Source organism: Macrobrachium nipponense, chromosome 43 (assembly GCF_015104395.2).
Source record: "Macrobrachium nipponense isolate FS-2020 chromosome 43, ASM1510439v2, whole genome shotgun sequence".
In the NCBI taxonomy this organism is placed as follows: Eukaryota; Metazoa; Arthropoda; class Malacostraca; order Decapoda; family Palaemonidae; genus Macrobrachium; species Macrobrachium nipponense.
The window spans coordinates 50,360,698-50,381,750 of record NC_061104.1 but is presented as its reverse complement, the minus strand read 5'-3'; the positions used below and the strand labels follow the sequence as shown (position 1 = coordinate 50,381,750).

General features: G+C 41.1%; 2 protein-coding genes across 2 annotated transcripts in view; one reads left to right on the top strand and one right to left on the bottom strand.

Moving 5' to 3' along the window:
- Positions 1-21,053, bottom strand: part of LOC135213918 (centrosomal protein of 192 kDa-like) — a 203,154-nt gene that overhangs the window by 124,779 nt on the left and 57,322 nt on the right. The gene's annotated exons all lie outside the window — the stretch shown is intronic.
- LOC135213753 (uncharacterized) lies at positions 881-20,208 on the top strand. Its single transcript, XM_064247881.1, has 5 exons — positions 881-906; positions 1,016-1,231; positions 6,549-6,675; positions 17,371-17,482; positions 18,974-20,208. The coding sequence occupies exons 1-5, from the start codon at positions 881-883 to the stop codon at positions 20,206-20,208; spliced, it is 1,716 nt and encodes a 571-aa protein (XP_064103951.1).

The window sequence follows — 21,053 nt, the reverse complement described above, 5'->3', positions numbered from 1 at the left end:
TCCAGTTGCTGAATAACCACTGGTTCCATGCAACGTAAAAGCACCATATAAACAAACAAACAAACAGTCTGCGAATAGACGGTGAACTGGTACTATTAGTGCAAATTGTGAATATTTATAGCTTGAGTCACATTGGATTCCATGTTGAGAGATGAATGCACTAAACAGCCACACTCTATTTACAAACAAATGGATCACAAATTAAAATTGTGTTTAGAGGGTTCCCCTTTGCTACTCGTAAGTTAACAATTTTGTTTTGTGTGCCTATTCTGTGCATACATGCATACATGTACAGTGTATTGCTTCAGGATGAAAAACGTTACAGTTGTCTTGATTTTTTATCATACTACAGTGGTCCCCCCCCCCCCCCCCCCCCCCCAGTCCCCCCCCCCCCCCCCCCCCCAATATTCGCGGGGGGGGATGCAAACACACACACACACACACACACACACACACACACACACACACACACACACACCCACACACACACACACACACACGAGCCCCCCCCCCCCGTGAATAGTTAGAACGAATGTTTGGAACCCCTGCAAAAATGCTAAAAACATCCTATTTTATTAGTTAAAACTCAAGAAAAACCCACTAAAAATGTTCATACTTGGTTTTTTTAATAGTTTTATCACAAAAAGTGCATTTTATGATGAAATTGATAATAAAAACCAGGAATTTGTGGATATTTCATAGAAAAATTACTGTGAACATGCGAATTTTCCATGAATCCAATCCGGGGAAACGTTCCCGAGAGAAAATCCGCGAATGTGTGAGTCCCGCGAATCCTGAGAATGCAAATTAAGGAGGGTCCACTGTATACTTAAATAGACAGAAGAGTACGGTAACCAACAGCAAAAATTTCAACATACAAATGGCCATGTGGAATGTAGTTCGTTTGTAAGTAGGGTGGTGTCTATATTTCTATTTAGGTGGGAGGTTTTCTTATAATTGGTAATTCCTTCAGTTGCCTCTACAATGCTAGTATTAACCTCACATTACCTTACAGGGAAGAAGAACAAGACTGGCTTCAAAATAATCAGGACGATCTGGTAAGCATATTGAATGGGGAAAGTTTTCACGATATTAACAAAGAATTTTTGGATCAAGAGGATGAAGAAAATGCCAGGAGAAACATGTTTATGCAGGAGGAATCATGTGCTGGAGTGGAATTGGAATATTCATGCTTTTCTGGATTACATGAAATTGGAGAGATCACAGTCAGGTATTTTAGTTTTTGGTTTTCGTGTGTGAGAATTATCCCATGAGGTTGGTTATGCATTAATATATGGTAGTATTTGATATAAGTAACTTACCAGGTAACTATATTGCTAAACTCCACTTTTGTGGCAGATCAAAATTTGGAAAGCTTGTGGCAGAACTACTTTCACTAATGCAGGTCCACCCTGCATGGGGAACGATAGAAAACAACACAACAAAGAATTATCACTTTTCTGCCAATCATCGCTATAACGTCGAAGTATTGCAGCTGTGTTTTTGAATAGTGCTCATTGCCTTTTTGGGATATTTCAGGATTTGGTGATGTACTGAGTTCTTGGTGGCCTACAGCTTAACCTAGACATTTTTTGTTCCGATTGTGACGATTAACGGTGTCGAACTCTATTTCCTAAAGCGTTAGATATTGTAGGGAGAGTTGCAGAACCCACTTGACTAAAGCAACTTATGACTCCCACACTATTTGCTCTAACTATAGAGGACAAGTTTGTTCAAAGGACCTGATGTGGGATGAATGTAAGGATTGGGACGAAAAAAGTGAAAGGTTTTCCAATCTTATTTAATGAAACGAAATAGAGATAGGAAAAGGAAGACCGTTTCTAAACCCAAAATTATTGTTGATATTACATCATTTACTCCTTCAGTGTACCCTTCTCTTGTATGATACAGTGGAACCTTGGTTTTTTTTACATAATTTGTTCCATAACCTCCCACGAGATCCAAAACTTAAAAACTGAAACAATAATTCCCATAAGGAATAATGTAAAATACAATTAGTACTGTGTTCCAGAACCCCCAAAAAAAAATAATTGACAAAAAATACACATTATTGGGATAAAACACAGTTACCATAACAGAAAACAATGAGAAATAAATATAAATGACTAATGAAATTAATAAATGAACATTTAAACATCAACTTACCTTTATGGAAAACACTTGTTAGTGTATGGAAGACGGAGAGGTTATTGTTTGAAAGGGGAATCTCCCTCTGGAAGCACTTCAGGTATCAGGGACCTATCTGGGGTTACTTCTCTTCGTTTTTTACTGGCACTATCTGAGGTTACTTATCGACTTTGTTTTTTTTACTGGCACTTGGACCAGCTTGAGAGTTGCTGGACCCCAGTCGCACAACAAAACTGTCCAGAGACATTTGTTTCTGGCATTTCTTTAAAATTTGCATAAAGTTAAACACATCATTGTCATTGAAACATATTGGAGACATGGATTACAACTTCTTTGTTTGGATGATAATTCACAAATTTTTACATCATTCCACCTTGTAGGTGCATTATGTATGCCATTTGTTTTCTCTGAATTTTTCAAACCAGCCTCTGCTGGTCTTAAATTCACTAACAGCGGTGCTTGTTGCAGGCATTTTCTCACTGAGATCACCATGCAACTTCCTCCAACGCTTTGCTACGAGTTCTTTCTTAAATTCTATTGTGTTTCTCGCCTTTTTTACAGAAGGGCCAGCACTTGGAACTTCCTTTGGTTCCCTGTTGGCTTATAAGCAGTTGCACTCAAATAAAAAAACACAAAAGCAGAATGGGTCACAAAAGAAGATGGGATGCATTGTTTTGTGTGCTTGATATAGGGCCTGTCATGCGTTAGGCCCCAGATGGAGCGTTTCCAAGTTTATGAAGACCAAGTAAACGTATGATGCCGAGAAAAAATTTTGTATAAAAAATCTACAAAAACCAAAATACGAAAAGAGAGGCGTATGAAAACCAGGTTTAACTGTAATCCTAAAGTGGTTAATGGGGCCAACTTTTGAGCTGCTACGCTGTTTCACGTCTTTTAAAAACTTGACAAAGAAAAACTCCTTCTCGTAGCTGTGGCCACTGTCAAAACCAGTGAGTGAGCTACAAGCCATAGACAAGCGGATTGGGTTTGCACAAGGAAACACAGTCTGTGCCTTTACACTAGGTTTCCCAGCCAAAAATGAGACACCATCCAACTGTAGGCCGTGCTCATTTATCATTAAAAATCTTATGGACGTCCTTGGTGAGGAAGAGGAGGAAAGGGTCCAACCCCCCCTTTGTCACAATCAGGGTTCTTAGGTATTATCTAGACAGAACAAGGGAATCAGAGGTTCTGTCCAGTAATCTCTAGTACTCTGTTAAAAATCCCTCTTGACCTTGTCAAAAATGCATTGTCATATTTTTGAGAAACCTTATCTCAGAGCCGCATTCACAGATTCAAGAAGTACTGCCTAACTTTAAGGTGAGGACACACGAGATCAGAATGGTCACCACCGTCGTATGCTTTCAGGCATATGTCACTTCAGCGATCCTCCAGTCAACCTACTGGATAGGTTAATTCCACTTACGTGACCTCACTATATGAAAGACACTGCAGTTTTTTGAGAATCAGCAGTACTTAGACCAAGTTATTAGTAGCTCACATGGTGCTAGGTGAAGGGGCATAGGATGAATCCCTTCCTTTTCCTCTTTGCCTTGAAGTAGTTGTTAAGTCTTTGGGAAGGCTGGGATGTACGTTGTACTGAGAACCCACCAGTCTATTGGTAGGGTTATGGTTTTTAATTATTTTGCAGTGTAGTTGTCAGAGTTGTCTGGTCTGTTTGTTTTCTGGTACTGTACCCGAGGTGGCCAAGGGCAACGTAATCTTATGCTCTGGTTGTTTGTTTGTTTGTATGGTGTTTTTACGTTGCATGGAACCAGTGGTTATTCAGCAACGGGACCAACGGCTTTACGTGACTTCCGAACCACGTTGAGATTGAACTTCTATCACCAGAAATACACATCTCTCACTCCTCAATGAAATGGCTGAGAATCGAACCCGTGACCACGGAGGTGGGACGCTAATACCATACCAACCACGCAGCTGAGGCGCTCTTATGCTTTGGGGTATTCGAGATACTTCTTTACGGGCAGTCCCCAGTTGTCAGTGGGGATTCCGTTCTGACATCTTGATGACAAGCAAAAATTGTTGATAACCAAAAATCAGCGATAACCAGTTAGTGCCACCTCTGTTAGGTATGTATCGGCGCTGAAAATTTGGCACTAGACAATCTCCATAAAACCTGATTGGCAAAAGCTTCCTCTTTAAACAAGAGACCACTTGTGGCCACTCTGCTAAGTCACTACAGGTCAAGATGAGCACTGACCAGAGGCAGTGATCACTTGCTATATCTCTCTTACCAGCTAAAATGACAAGCATTTTACCCATGGTAACAGAATTCATGTTTCAAATTCAGCTTCAATCCTGACAATTTTTGGAACAGTAAATGTTCATATATCCCACCACCTATCAACCAGCCTGAGAAAAGCCTTTATTAGGCTTAGAGGTCTGTATAAACTAATCCTTTATAATAATAATAAACCCACCACCTATGAATGCAGAATTCAGCTATGTACTTACTTGTATGAAGATGGTATTTTTATATATTTTTATAATAAAATTAATATTCATACATATTTACCAATAACTATAAATTGGAGCCCTCCCTCCTTACCTCATAGACATAAAATCCGGAAAGAAGTGATAATTCTCTGTTGTGTTGTTTTCCTATTGCCCCCTGATAGAGGGCAGGGAGCCACCTGCGCCAGCGAAAGTAGTGCTGCCGCGTGCTTTTCAAATTTTTGTGTGTAGTTCCTTCGTAAGTATATATGAAACTTAATTTTATTATGAAAATACCATATTAAAAAGGATCTTCCCTTCATGAGCAAAATCTGTATAGCAGTTGAGATCCTTTTACATCCTCCTGCCTGAAGGTGAAAATGTATAGTAATAATGATTTTTCCCCATAAGGACTCTCATATCACACACTAACTCTTGGACAAATTAGGTCATCAGTTAGGTGTATTTTGCCAACTCTTAATGTTGATTTGTGGCATAGCCATAAAGTTAGTTCATTATATTTGTTGTATCAAATTTACCATGACAAACTTCATCTGTCCTTTTTGCCTGAACTAGCTGTTTTTGCTTGCAACATTATACAGACTGCTACTGTAAACTGCATGTCATTATGTAGTATCAGGTTTTATACTACCTAGCTTGCTAGGATCTTGGCTACAACTAAAGTATGGATTGGTTTGCCTAGTGCAGTTGTGGAATCTTCTGATGTGTAAGTGTAGATGCCTCCTGATTGCAGATGTGTGTTTTATTGTCTGTGTCCTCATATTTATTTAGTTGTCACCTTGTCCCATAACTTTTCTATCTCTGCTGACTGATATCTCTTTGGAACCCTCTCTAGTTTGCTGATGCAGGCATAAGGGTTTTCAGCTGTGAAACTTTAATGAATAATAAAAGAATCTTGATGCTGTAAGATAAATGTTGGGATCAACACCATACCATGTATAGATTGTAACAAAAATTCATAGGAGTTACTCAAGATAGCATTATGTACAAGGAGTAAAGAATGCTTGATGTCTGAAGTGTTCAAGAACAAATGGAGAAGGGAGAGTTGAGTAACACAGTTGTGGGAAAAAAAACTAGAAGAGAGATGAATTTTTTTTATTTTTAGACATGCTATACTGTTGAACAGGTATTGAGAACAGTGAGATGAAACAGATTATTTATGATGCATGCATTGTAAATACTGCAGAGGCTAGCCCCTCTTTATCTGGAAAGTAAAAACTGAAGCAAGGTAAAGGAGTTTGATAGCTAGGCTTTATTTTTATGAAGTATTTTATTGAGGTCCCTAATAGAGTTGTCATATGGCAGTTGTCTGATAGTTTGTGTGCGCGAATAAAGTGCCTATCACCTTGAGAGTTTTTATGTTGAACTTTCCCTTTATTAGATTAGTCATACTCTGTTGTGAAATACTACTACTATTTTTTTTTTTTTTTTTTTTTTTTTTTTTTTTTTTTGTCATATTCTGTTGTGAACTTACTTCTTCTTCTTCTTCTTCTTCTTCTTCTTCTTCTTCTTCTTCTTCTTCTTCTTCTTCTTCTTCTTCTTCTTCTTCTTCTTCTTCTTTTTTTTTTTTTTTTTTTTTTTTGTCTGATCCAGATTGTGAGTGATGCCTTCTTTCCATGATCATCTGGTTAGCTCTGTTGATCTTTTTTCTTGCTATTCCGTTAGTAATTCAGAAAAGCCAGGATGAGCTTAACAATGACAGTTATTCTGAACTGAGTAGCCATCTGTGGTGATTAGGGTTTGAATTTTTTTTTATTATTTTGTGTTGAAAGGAGAAGCCCATATATGCAGATGATAGAATGCTTTTTTCCCAACCGTATGACTTACTCAGATATTATTATTATTGTGAAAGATTCTTTAATTCATTGTAATCCACAGAATTTACATCTCTTGTTCATATTTTTTATGTGATCTCATTCCAGGCCATCTTGGATCCATAGTGCAGAGCAAGACTTGCTTGTTCCAGGTAACAAAATGCATATTGCAGATTATATTAAGATGAGAAGTGAATCATTAGGATCTTTAGGAAACAGTGGTAGCGAGGACAGGGTAAGTACAGGATTATTAATTTGAATCTCTCTCTCTCTCTCTCTCTCTCTCTCTCTCTCTCTCTCTCTCTCTCTCTCTCTCTCTTCGGGCTCTTATTATATAGTGTAGAATGTAGATAGTAGTAAACTTCCCAACCCACCTGACCATTTCATTTACTAGTGAAGTGATGTTCTTGGGATTTCTGTATTTCCCTTTATCTTTTGTTACTTTCTAATGAATACTATATTCTTTGGAAGTTTGAATTCCAAGTCAATGGGTCTTGTGGGCTTTTTCCATATGAATAGGCTTCATCTACTGAATGATAATATGCTGGAAGTAAACTCTCTTTTAAACAAGCTTTATTGAAAGTAATTGCTGCCTCAGCTGTGTTAATTTTATAAAGGTTCTTCTCTATTTTTCTAATTATATTGTTTTCTCATTGTTGCTTAAACTGGTGAGCAACACACTGCAGGTTGCCATATCTCAAATAAGTAATAGTCAAAGTCTATTTAATTTTATTAAAAACCCGGTGGCAGTTGTAAAATTCTCAGGGTATATCCCGTAGAGTTTATTGAAGGTAAAATTCAATTCTGTTCCTTTTGTGGGGCCGTGACATTTCATCTGAGACTTCAGACATCCTCTTAGGCGAAGGTAGGTGATGGAGTGAAGTGAGAGGGTGAGTCTGTCTACTTTTATTGTGGCGGTGCAGCAGGGGCCTTCATGCCACTGCTTTTTCATTGGCTAATGAATGGCGAGCTGCTTTACGATTGGCTGCCTGGCTGCAGGCTGAAACCAGCTCCTGAGCGTATACTCAACAGGCATGCCGATCTTCTCAGCTACATGTCATCACGCTGGGCTTCGTTTCGATTGTTCAATGGCTGCATGACGCCACTGCGGGTATTACTCATGGTATTAAAGTCGTCTTCAGTGTTATTTCCCTCTTGAACTGGGGCGTTTTCATGCAGTGATATGGTGATGTTTGCCGTTACTGGTGCGTTCCTTTGCATACAGGTCGAGAGCAAAAAGGCCTCTTGTGTCGTATTGATGGAGGGCTTTTGCTCCTAGATGAGTAACATCTCCAGAAGGCGCAGATGGTGAGGGTCGGGTGATCTCCCTATTATCCTGGTGTTGTAGATAGTACAGTGGCGGGAGATTGTCTCTCGATGGGCGGTGAGGGCATGATTCTTTATGGCCCCTGTCACGCCCAAGAAGGGCCCATCAAGAATCACACCCTCACCGCCCACTGAGACATAGTCTCCCGCGACTGCATTATCCACAACGCCAGTGGCGTCACGCAGCCATTTAACAATCGAAATGGAGCCCAGCATGACGACATGCAGCGAGAAGATCTGTATGCCTGTTGAGCATGCGCTCAGGAGCTGGTTTCGCCCGCAACCAGGCAGCCAATTGTAAAGCAGCTCGCCATTCATTAGCCAATGAAAAAGCATAGGCATGAAGGCCCCCGTTGCACCGCCACAATAAAAACAGACAGACACACACACTCACTTCAGTCCATCATCTACCTTCACCTAAGAGGATGTCTGGAGTCTCAGATGAAATGTTGCGGCTCACAAAAGGAATAGAATAGAATTTTGCCTTCAATAAACTCTATGGGATATACCCTGAGAATTTGACTACCGGAAGCCGGTAGTCAAAATCGACTCTTGACTATTACTTATTTGAGACATGCCAACCTTTTTTGGTGCATTGCTCACCATTTTAAGCAACAATGAGAAAAACAATAATTAGAAAAATAGAGAAGAACCTTTATAAAATTACACAGCTGAGGCAGCAATTACTTTCAATAATAATAATAATAGGGTTTATGACACAAATGGATCGTTGATGCAAGAGATGGTTATGTTACGTATATAGGGCCTTGTGGAGAAGCTAGATACGTAAACAGAAATGATTGAGGGATTTCAAGAGGGAATTGCTTGAACTTACCGTAAACTGATAGTTATGATTTTTCTTTCTTTAGAGGGAAGGTCGCCAGAAAAACTCAGCTCGTTACTTTTAAACCTATTTATTTACAAAAAGGCCCGTGCTGGCCTGGAGAAAAGTTAGATGATATTGGCCCCCCCCCCCCACGTTGGGGCTTATAGTCTCATTCAATTCAAGCTGATTTCATTCACGTGGCGGTTAAGGCACACTTGCGGACAGAGAGCCGGCACGTGACTCATGGAATCTGTGAAAAGGAATCCCAGATTAAACGACATGAAAGAAAAAATGACTTCTTGCTTTGATTAATTAATTCTCTAATATTGAGGAAGGTAAACCTCGAATGGTTCACTGAGGTATGCACGAAAACTAGGTCTTGAACAAGTCACAAAGGGGAGCACGTGGCCCGATGAGGACAAAGGGCTTCTGATGTAGAAGGGGTAAAATAAGAATTGGAAATGAATTTAGCAAGAGTGCGTATGGTATAAGAAAAGGTGCTGGGTTGAAGGTGCGGGGGTTGAAGTTTACACTTTCAGACGTAACCTTTATGCAATATTCTGGGTATCCTTGTAGAAGAACATGCGGTCCGACCTCTGTTCAGGTGGGGGTCCGGGTCCTACAGTGCGTCGTGGGTAGGCCTAATTCTGGGAGGCTGGCAATTTGACCTCTGTCCGAGATAACGTCTCGCGGCCGACTGAGAGCGATACTCCTTGCTTTCGAATCACGGGGCTTCCAAAAACCGCCTCGAGCATTGCCTGAAAGGTGGTAAACACAACGCCAGCAAATTGGAAGGAAAATAGGTCTTATTGTAGAAGTCCCTAAAATCCATCTCGAAGCCTAGCTACTCTGTGACCTGCCTCTCTTACCCTAAGCTTCCGTCAGACCGGAAATATCATTCCTACGACATCCCCACTCTCCCAACAACAGTAGCTTCAGGAGACGGCATGGCTGCTACTTTTATAATTAAACAAAACACTAAAACTCTGCTGGGAAGGCGAGGCGTTCTATAAACGTAGCAGCTCCCCCTGTTAAAAAGGCATTCACTCCCTTTCGGGCGTGAAGGTGGTTGGTTGCTTAAATAAGTTGATCGCCTCGACAACCCAGTTCTCCTACTCTAACTTGAAGTTTTTGAGCAGCGATACGGCTGACTACAATGGCCTACCTAACTATAGGCAAAGATGCTAAGTGTACAAACTTAATATAGTGATGTAGTCTAGCCTAATAAATAATACAGGTTGTCTTGTGACGACAGTCTACTCACCCACCCCTAGATAAGGTTACTTGAAAATTCTACTTGCTACTAACCTAATGCCCTGGTACTAAATCATTAGCCTAACCTACTCAATACAGTTAAATGAAGACGCAATCATTCCAGAGTGTGGTACGCACAGCAGTAGTTCAGCGACGGAACTGTTAAAATACATAATGAGATGTAATGATGCGTGGGGATGATGAGTGGTTAATTTACCAGAGGGAAATGCAATGAGGTAATTATATTTAAGTGAGGGTTAGTATTACAATGGCTAGGGTTAGAGGGTTAGTGCTACTGGCAGATCAGGCTGGCTACCTCCTCTGGGTAGGTGCCAGGATCATTCTGCAAAATGAATGCGACACTGTACCTCGGGCACAGGTGTCAAGGAGAGCATGTGGCTCTTTTTTGTGTAGTTTGTTAAATGACGTCCCTTCTTCTTCTTCTTCTTATTCCTCCAGGGGACCTGGCTATACAGTCCCTTGGAGTAGACGGAGGCACCGACTCTGGGGGAAAGGCCAGAAACGCCGGCAGGAGCAGAGGCAGTGGTAGCCTGAGGGATTGCAGGAGAACACCCTACTTCGGTCTCTGCAGCAACCGTCGTAGAGGTGGAACCTACTGCAGGGGAGGCCCTCACTCCGGCTGCTGCGGCAACCGTCGTGAGGGGAAAACTCCAGGCGACTCCTGGTCGGGCAGTTCCTGGTTTTCCAGAGGAGGTACAAAGGTAAGGTCTGCCGGAGGTTCAATCCTCGGGCGACAGAGGGAAGGATGAAGAAGAAGGAACTAGTGATTGGCCATGGGCTGTGGTAAGCTCCATGCCTGTTGGAGGATCTCCTGTAGGAGGATCCTTGATAAGGTTAGGCGCCGGCGCTAGCTCGGGGCCAGGCGCAGAGGTCAAGTTCGGTGGTGGCTCTACGTCCAGGCTGGACGGAGCTTGGTACTGCTCAGTGCTGCCAAGTGGCACTGGCAGAGAGTTGAGGTCGACTGGACCTGTGGCGGGTACCGGAGGTGCAATACCTCTCAGCGTGCCCTTGGAATGGGAGACAGAGGCTCCTGTCTCTTGTGAAGCTAGGCCTTGTGGAAAATGGACAGTGTCCGCTGCTGGTAGTTTGCTAGGGCACCTAGGCCAATTAGTAGAGTGCCCTATTACGTTACAGGTTTTGCAACGGAACTGCGAATGGTCAATCTCCCTCCTTGGTAACGGGGGAGACTGTTGGTGGACATACTTCCTAGAGGAAGTAGAATTTCGATGACTCCTTGCCTTGGAGTGATTTGTTGTGGGGTTAGGACCCCTAGGCTTTTTGGAATGCGAGGGAGACTTCATGTCTTGCCCTAGGAGGAGGTCGTAACCTCCTGGAATGTAGCTTGCAACTGCAAGGGTACAAACTTTGGAGAAATGAGGTCGGGTGACTCTCAATTGCACGGTTGAAGGATCAGCTTGATATGGTTGATACCTTCGATGGTGATTAGTTGTCGTCTATCGACGGTAGCCCCTCGGGGGATTCTGTCTTCCCGTATCAGGGAGATTTGAGCGCCAGAGTCGTCGTAGGCTCTGACGTGGCTTGGCTGATAATGGCTTTGGAGGGGTGCGACGGTTATAGGGCCCTTAGCTGGGGGTCCTAGAGAAGAAGGATTGGTGACGGCCATTGCGATGGCCGGAATATTGTGGTTCGCGCACCCTCCGTAATTTGCAGACATGTGACCCTTGCGGCCACAGTCTCGGCAGAACTTGTTCCAGAACCTCTTCCGTGGCACTGGATGATAAGGCCGAGATGGCCCCACAGGTTGCGAATCTGCGGAGTCACCAAGGCTGGCAGTGTGCTCTGGCACAGGTGAAGAGTCCTCTCTGGCAGTGATTTGACGTGGGGAGGTTAAGGAAACCTCTGTTGAATCACCCTCGGAAACAATTCTGGGGTTAACTGGTGGGCTTACCTCTTCCAAAGTGGAGGAGGTAGGTGGTAAAATGGTAAGAGGCTGAGATGATGCGGGAGAAGAAACGTCTGGCTCTGACACTGGGTCAGGGCCAGGTTCACAAATAAAGGATGTCTGGGACATCGGAGGCACTAGCCTTCGAATCTAAAATTGAGGGTTGATTTATGAGGCATGCTGCAGGGATCCGGTTGCATCTGAGTAGTGGGAGCTGCGTCCAGGGGAGATACGGCTTAAGTAGATCTCGGCCCAATATTACCTGATAAACATCATGGAATTGGTCAACTACGGCCAGGCGGCACAATGTGGGTTCCTTGGTCACCTGGTCCAGAAAGGGCATTTTTACATTCAGAAGGGACCGAAGGAACAGAATAGAGGTTACCGTCAATCATTCAAACTGAATTTCTTCGTTCGTCTGGATTTGGCACCCCTAGGCAATGCCTTTCTGGAAATAAGGGAGACCTGGGCTTCGGTGTCGGCCATGACTTGTACCCACTGATAGGCCGTAGGAGACGGTTCATCAGGCAGGGCTACATGGTAGCCTTGGAGAAGTTCACCCTGGAAGCTCTCCTCCCAAGGTAGAGACCGACTTGGGCACTGGTCGGAATCCACAGCATGCCCACGCACACAACAAGTGGTGCAGAACCTCCGCAACCACCTCTTACCGGGAGTCCAGCTCATGGTCTGGGGCTTGGAAACTAGCAGAGAGATTGCGTCATCTAGGAGAGCTAGCTCATTGCTTTCTCTCTTCTTCTCTTTTCTTTCTCTCGCTTCTCTGGCTATCCTCTCTGCTGCTCTTTCTTTTCTCTCTTGCTCTCGGCTTTCCTCTCTGCTTCTCTTTCTTCCTTTCCCTGCTGGCGCGCAGCAGCCTGCTGCGTCTTTATCCACTGGTCAAGGGCTGGTCCAGTGTAACCAGCCTCCCTGCCCAGAGTTAGAGGGCTCCGAGCTTCTCTAGCTCTCGGCAAAGAAGTGCGGGAAGCAGGGGAAGACATTTCCTTAGGCTACAGTAGAGGCTCGGAAGAAAATGAAAATAATGGCCAGGAAAGGGTACTGAATGGAATAGGAGTGCCTACTGTGGAAAGTGGCACTCACTTGGAAATGGGTTCTGCAATGTGGTAATGAAAAGTGAAAAGACTGGGTGCTCGGTGGCACTTGGGAAGTGTCCCGTAAGTTGGTGGCACTTCTGGATTGGCACCTTCTAAAGAGGTGAAGAAATCAAATGGAGTGTACGGCGTACGTCACACTTAAGGGCGTTCCCAACTTGGGAGACGTTGGAATGGGCTACCTGTAGGTCCAATACAGGTGCACGGCACTTATGAGGAGGCGTTCCTTGGTTCAGTGATCCAAAATGGTGGATACTCCATAATGAATGAGCGTTCCGTAGGACGGACACGCAGGTATAGGGCTACCTGTACGTCTGTACAGGTGCGCGGCACTTATGAGGAGGCGTTCCTTGGGCAGCACTAGTAGTGCTGGTATTGTGGCACTTCGGGAGGCGTTCCCTTGATTGGTCCGAAGGATCACTGACCCTTGTACACGGACATTAATGAATTGGGCGTTCCGTAAGGACGGACACGCAGGTTTAATGGCTACCTGTACGGCCTGTACAGGTGCAATGGCACTTATGAGGAGGCGTTCCTTGGAGCACTGGTATCGTGCTGGTGTGTCCCGGACACTACCTGCAGTATACTTAAATATACTGAAGTGAAATGGCACTCTGTTCGGGGCAGAGTGTAATGGTGGAGGAGAGAAAGTAAAAGGTGGGAGTACTTCAGCGGCCAGTCGGTGAACAGTGTCAAGAATTAGTGGCACTGTAAAATGATAAGACCTGACGTGCACTGGTGGTGGCCAGTCCTAAAACTGGTAACGACTTCCCTGTCTGGAAGTAATGAATGGCGTGGCACACTGTGCGAATTGTGCTTGCGGTATACGCAAGTCTTTCGTGATAAAGAAAATGAAAAGACCACTCGGCAACGACAGGTAATGGAAATTTTAGGAATGCTCAGTCCCTCGCTGAAGTACTCGGTAAATGAAATAAATAAATGCTTGCAAACTGCAATGGACACATGCGCGTACGTATCACGCTGTGTAAATGAAAGACACAAGAGACTAAAATAAGGTTAATTCGGCATGCTATAATTAATGGTAAGATGTAGTACTCTTGCTTCGTGAATACTGGGTTCTGGTTTTCTCTCTCTCTCTCTCTCTCTCTCTCTCGGAGAGGGTGAAAATGATATATGAATGAACTCCCATATTTGAATGAAACTACTAGTTGTTCGTTAATATGACGCAAACTTGCGTTAAAAATGATTACTTACGTTAACGTTTTTTAATGAAAGAATTGCTTTTGGATAACGTTTTATGAAAATGATAACGCGCTCGTGGTGAACGATTTTTACGTTAATGTAGCTGGCTCGCGCTTACGAATGATTTGCGTTTTCAATATGAATTTTACAACGACGCGTTTTACGTTAACAATTCTTGTGATTTACTCTACTTGAGATTTACGTTAACTTTAGTAAGATTACTAGGTCCCCGTGAAACAGTGAAATGACGGTAAGGATTTAAAACGATGTTAGCAAACAATTGTGAATGAGGCTACGTTAAGTGCGAAGTGAAATGAAATTTTCGCTCAGCGCGCGAGTGAGCGATGCGAGGTGAAACACGTGGAGGAGCTGGGTGGCGCTGCTAGCGCGCAGCATGTCGTTCAAAACAGCTGATTCTCTGTAAATGCGAAGGCAATTTACAACACAAAATTCTACTTTCTTATTCAAGGCGAATTACGTTAATTTTTCTGGCAGGACGATAGATACTAGTACCAAGATCGATATTATTTACGTTAAAACTTTGTGAGACTTACGTTATGGTGCTTAAATTGTTTAGGTAATGTTTAAAGGGTGATAAAAACATGGCTGCCGCTGTGAATGAGACGAAGGTTGGTTGAGACCGCGCAGGCGCGAGAGAGCGCGAAGCTGAATTAGCCGAGAGGTAAGCGGTTACCAACACTTGGAATGAAAACTAAGTTAAAAATGGATTCCCTAACATATCACAGACAAAAGAATTGTACACTTCTTTTGCCGTAAACTATTAGTAAAACACTCCTAACTAGCTAGGCTTTCTCATACAGCAATAAACCTGGCAAAGCACTTCCTAGTTTGATCTGGTCCTTTCTGGCATCTATCTGCACCACAGTGTTCGTGAGAGCTCCTACGAGGACAGCACAAAGTAACAGAAAATTCGCGGGGCAGATTGTTTGCTCGCCGCTAAAATAAAGCTCTGGCGCGTTCGCCGTTACAATAATAAGATTTCTACCTACGCTCTTTTAAACACTTCTACAATAAAAATACTTAAACGTACCTTAAGCTAACATAGGTTATAAATAATCATATTAATGAATGGAATACCTTACCGTGAGTCAGTGTGTCTTCTTTCCCTGCAAGTGCTTGATTTACTTTTTGTAAAAACTAATTTACAGTTTACGTTTTACAACGGATAACAACCGCGATTTCCAAGCTTTTTTTAAGCAAGCTATGGTTCAATCCAGGCAAGATTCGCCAATGTTACGTATATAGGGCCTTGTGGAGAAGCTAGATACGTAAACAGAAATGATTGAGGGATTTCAAGAGGGAATTGCTTGAACTTACCGTAAACTGATAGTTATGATTTTTTCTTTCTTTAGAGGGAAGGTCGCCATAAAACAACTCAGCTCGTTACTTTAAACCTATTTATTTACAAAAAGGCCCGTGCTGGCCTGGAGAAAAGTTAGATGATATTGGCCCCCCCACGTTGGGGCTTATAGTCTCATTCAATTCAAGCTGATTTTCATTCACGTGGTTAAGGCCACACTTGCGGACAGAGAGCCGGCACGTGACTCATGGAATCTGGAAAAGAATCCCAGATTAAACGACATGAAAGAAAAAAATGACTTCTTGCTTTGATTAATTAATTCTCTAATATTGAGGAAGGTAAACTCGAATGGTTCACTGAGGTATGCACGAAAACTAGGTCTTGAACAAGTCACAAAGGGGAGCACGTGGCTCCCGATGAGGACAAAGGGCTTCTGATGTAGAAGGGGTAAAATAAGAATTGGAAATGAATTTAGCAAGAGGTCGTATGTAGTAAAAGGTGCTGGGTTGAAGTTTACACTTTCAGACGTACCTTTATGCAATATTCTGGGTATCCTTGTAGAAGAATGCGGTCCGACCTCTGTTCAGGTCTGGGGTCCGGGTCCACCAGTGCGTCGTGGGTAGGCCTAATTCTGGGAGGCTGGCAATTTGACCTCTGTCCGAGATAACGTCTCGCGGCGCTGAGAGCGATACTCCTTGCTTTCGAATCACGGGGCTTCCAAAAACCGCCTCGAGCATTGCCTGAAAGGTGGTAAACACAACGCCAGCAAATTGGGAAGGAAAATAGGTCTTATTGTAGAAGTCCCTAAAATCCATCTCGAAGCCTAAGCTACTCTTGTGACCTGCCTCTCTTACCCTAAGCTTCCGTCAGACCGGAAAATATCATTCCTACGACATCCCCACTCTCCCAACAACAGTAGCTTCAGGAGACGGCATGGCTGTCTACTTTTATAATTAAACAAAACTAAAACTCTGCTGGAAGGCGAGGCGTTCTATACGTAGCATTATTAAAAAAAGTTTGGAAAACTAAGTGATAACTCGTAAAAAAAACATTTATGTTGATGAAAAGGAGGGATGTGTCACAACATATTTCAAAAACTTAGAGATATGTCCATAACACTGTAGTTATATGAGATTAAGATAAGCACAGATGTTTAATACCAGGGATATATTTCCTGTTTGTAGAGTAAATAGTAAAAAAAATTTAATGATTTTAAGATGGTTCAAATCAGTATTTAATGATCTGTTTATAACTGACTCTTTTATGCATTTATTTTGATTAAAGACATATGATAATGCTGTTTATTTTCATAGCAGCCGCAAAGAATATATTTGATGATTTTATTTTCAAATGGTAAGTTTTAAAGGCTGCAGCTTGACTTTTCCATCCAATCATTATGTTGTATGTAGTAATTTATTTTTTATTAGAACAATCTACTACCTTTTATTTAATTGAATTTTCATGTTTTCATTTTATAATGGAGTTGTTTGAATAAATTTCCTTGTTTCGAATTCAAAAGCTAACTGATCTCTCTTGAATTGTAGGAATTTTTTTTTTATACAGATATCTACCATCCATTAGATAGTGATGTGTTGATTTACAATTTTCTTTCTTTTTGCTTTCCTTTTATGAGATTAAGTATCACTCAGATTTCTAGAAGTATCGTTCCAAGTGTGACCAAATTATGCAGTGATCGTAGATTCGTAGTTGAATTGTTGGAAGTGCACAAGTGTGAACAGGGTACTTGAGTCTCATTTCACAATTTAATTTTGTACTTTCAGTATTTCTCTGATATATATTTTATACTTCAGTATTTCTTTCTCTGTACTAGGCTGCTTTCCCTGTTGTAGTTTTCCAGTGCCAGGTCATCAGACCAAACTCATAAATTAGAACCCTATTGGGTTCCTTGCATTCTGCTTTCCTGACTAGGGTTTTCACATGGCTAATAATAATTTGTACTTTATTTGCAGCCGGATCTTGGTTTGGGAAAAATTGATTCGCCACCGAATAATGAAGCAAAGCTTGTGCCTCTTGTAGAAATAACTTCAGTCAGTAACATTGGTCAGTCGTATTTACAACCTGGTAAGTTCTTTCCTTTGGCGTATAATTGCAGTAATATTTATCACTATAGATTTCAGTATCACATGATTGCCAGTGTTTTTTCTCTTGAGCTAGTCATTTTCACCTCAATATTTCTAAAGAACAGGCATACAGCTATTGCAGACATACATTGCATGTGCATTTATGTTTGCTTGGAGATATTTCATGTTTTTATTCAGTTTAATTGTCTTTTCATAGCACTGTAGCAAAATGAGAGATTTCTCAAAAATTTGTAACACAACTACTCTCAATCCATCATCCTTAAATCACATCTTATATTAGGTATAATATTCTTTGATATAAAAGGCTTGAAGTTTTGCTAGGCAGGTTTATAAATTTTTAAAATGGCGCTTCCTATTAAAAAAATTCTTGAGGATGTGCATTCGACATGTATAGGTACCCTGTAGATTTGCTGCTGTATCACAAATATGTCAGAAATTACCATAGAAAATATGCTACCACAGAAATGTGGCACCATCTGTGACTAGAAGTGTTATAAAGAGCCCTTCAAAACTATTGTCCTAAAAATTTTAATGTGGAATAATTGCAGTTTTATTTCATAATTTTTATGAGAATGGTGATAAATCAGCTGAAGTGGCAACTACTGTAACCAGATGGAAAAGATCCATTACCTCAGTGACTATATATTATGTTTATCTAAAACTTATCATCTCTGATGAGAGGCAGGAGGAGCACAGGACAGGCATTCATTCTGCAGGTAACTCTGTGGGGCTATCTGCAAAATGAGTTGTGCAAATAACTCCATAGTATCGGAATACACTAATGTAAAAATGACAAATTTTTAACTAATTTGTATTTTTCATAACCTAAAAACCTGAGGTCTTAACATTATGATAAATACTCAGCGCCAGTTGAAAATGTGTATGTTGCTATGTTTTGATTGCTCACAGCTTTTAGGATAAGATTGTTGATGCTATGATTATTAAACTTGGACTGTTGGGAAGGTAAGGTTTAAGAAATCACATGATAACCTATATACTTTTTAATCAGATTTGTAACAAAATGAATTGGTGAAGTTTGATAGCCAATTTGGAATACCATCACTTCTCATGATTCTCCCACATTGTCAGTCATTATTAAAAGTAGCATATTTTTTATTTGTGAAATTGCATAAATATCTATTACTTTGTAAAAAGCTGTTACTTTTGCTTGAAGTGCCATCCTTGTGGCCCTTCAGAATGTTACAATCCTTCACGTTGATAAGGAATAAAATTTAATATTCTTTTAATATTCTTTATGGTGAAATAGGTTGTGGTCACTGGATCTTTGATCATTGCTTATTGTGGGAACTGTTCTGATTATTTTGTATTACTTTTGTAATATTTTTGCATCTGATGATCAAAGTACTGTAGATTGTTTAGAATATTCAAGATACCATTACATGTAATGGTATCATTAACAAATGAAGTTAACTTCGAATGAATATCTGTAAAAATTTCCCTTCTGTTGCAGAAGCAAATTCAGAGTCCAGTGATATCTTAGGAGATTGCTCTTCATCATGTGTTTCATCTCATTCGACTTCTGAATCATCTGGCAGTTCTAGTTCAGGATCTACTACTTTCACAGCTTCTAGAGATTCTACAAAAGGTGCAATTCCCAAGAACAGTGTGTCTAAAACTTGCTCTTCAACTCACTCAAAAAGTAATGATGACACATCTAAAGACCCTGTAGCTGTGGACAATAACAAAAACATCCATGATGAACCTAGACCTACAGTAGCAAATCCAAACCCAAAAGTTCCAAGTTATAAGTGCACAAATTCTGCCGAAGATAGCATAGAGGATAGCATCACATTCAATCCCAAAAAGGTATTAGGGGTGGAACAAATTAGACAGCTTTTGAAGTCTAGTGCTCTTAGTAATGACAATGCTCAGTTTTTGATCAAGAAGATTCTTCACAGCGACAAGAATACGTCTGAATTTCATAATACAACTGACATAACTGAGTTAGATGCCAGTACAGAAGTTTTAGAACTTAGAGCAAAGAGAGAAGCTCTTATGTCATCGAAAACTCAAAATAAAAAACTTCAAGAATTGAAAGGAAAGGAGAACATCAATTCATTATCTCATGTAAAACACTTCAAAGCCCCAGATCGTATTCCCTTGCAACCCGCTGTGAATTCAGAAAAAAATGTAGATAGTCCTGTTAACAAACATATGGAACGGTTAAAAGTTCTCAGGACTGGGTCTGCACCTTTGCAACTCACACAAGATTCAGTTGGGCTTGAAGCTCATATTCACTGTCACCCAAAAGCAAAACAAGTAGGTACTGATTTGGGAAAAAATAGCATGGATGAAACCGTGCGAGGTATTCCATATAAATCGAGAATATTAGAAGATAGTTCAGAAATCTCAGCTAACGAGTTTTTCACGATTCATCCAGCAGTGGGCTTTGATTCGTCACTCCTTGTGCCCCACGTTCCAATCCTAGAAAAATATCTTCCAAAGGTAGTTCAGAATGAGAATCCTTTCGTTATTCATGGTAACCAGCTGTACACTAAAGATAAAAGACCAGCCAGTAATGCAAAGACAGCCTCTAGACCATTGCCAAGGATGGGGTTAGCTTCCAGTTTGGTTAAAGCACCTTGTGCCAAAAACTTCTATGATAAGACAGTGGATGTTGACACTAGGAATTTAAATGAAAACTGGTTATCAATAAGCCACAAATTTGTTGTCATGCAGATCTGAAAAGTACCTCTTTATCCCCATTCTTCAAATTCAAGTGATGGGGAGTCAAGACGTTTCTTCGAGTGTGCCGTATGGCTTGCAGGCTATAGGTAACGGGTTGGGTACACTGCCACTTCATGCACATACTCCAAGTGGTGCCTCACCTAGACAGCATTGGTCACAAGAAAATATAGCTTCTGACAGGCAAAGCCAAAGTAAGTTGAAATTATTAGTGTTGTCTTTTCTTTTTGGTGTTCCATGAACCCTTTTAATATGATCATAAGTTCTTGTGTATGTTGTTATTTTTGTTGCACTTACTTGTTCTATATCTCATATACCATTAATTTGGTGGCAGAATTCAAGATACAGTAATACCTTGAACTTATGCGAGGTTAGGTTCCAGAACCCCTTGCGTAAGGCGAGGATTCGTGTGAGTTTGATACGTAACTAAAAATGCTAATAAATGCTTATTTCTAGAGTTTAAACACTAAATATGACCCTAGTCATGCTCCCAAAGTATTAAGCTAACTTTTAAATGAAGTTATAGTTACTGTAATTTTATTTAAAAGTTAGCTTAAAAAATTACCCTTAAAAAAGAAATAAATTTTTGATGTAAAAATAGAGTATGTACATTATTGTAATGGGTACTGTATTTGCCACACTAGCACATTTACAGTACCGTATATTTCGGCGTATAAGTCGACCCTTTAGCCCCAAAAAATCATGCCAAAATTAGGGGGTCGACTTATCTAATGGTAACAAAAAGTGAATCTTTATTATTTTGGCGTATCGGTACAGGAATCCAGGCTCTACAGTCGGCTAATAACAATGACAGCCTTGTTGAGGTAACTATGTATGTAAATACC

Bases quoted from the DNA above. Each gene is read 5' to 3' on its own strand.
- LOC135213753 (XM_064247881.1), top strand. From the start codon at position 881: ATGGCCATGTGGAATGTAGTTCGTTT. The intron at 907-1,015 runs GTAAGTAGGGTG...ATTACCTTACAG, and splicing joins ATGTGGAATGTAGTTCGTTT to GGAAGAAGAACAAGACTGGC. The intron at 6,676-17,370 runs GTAAGTACAGGA...CTTTATTTGCAG, and splicing joins ACAGTGGTAGCGAGGACAGG to CCGGATCTTGGTTTGGGAAA.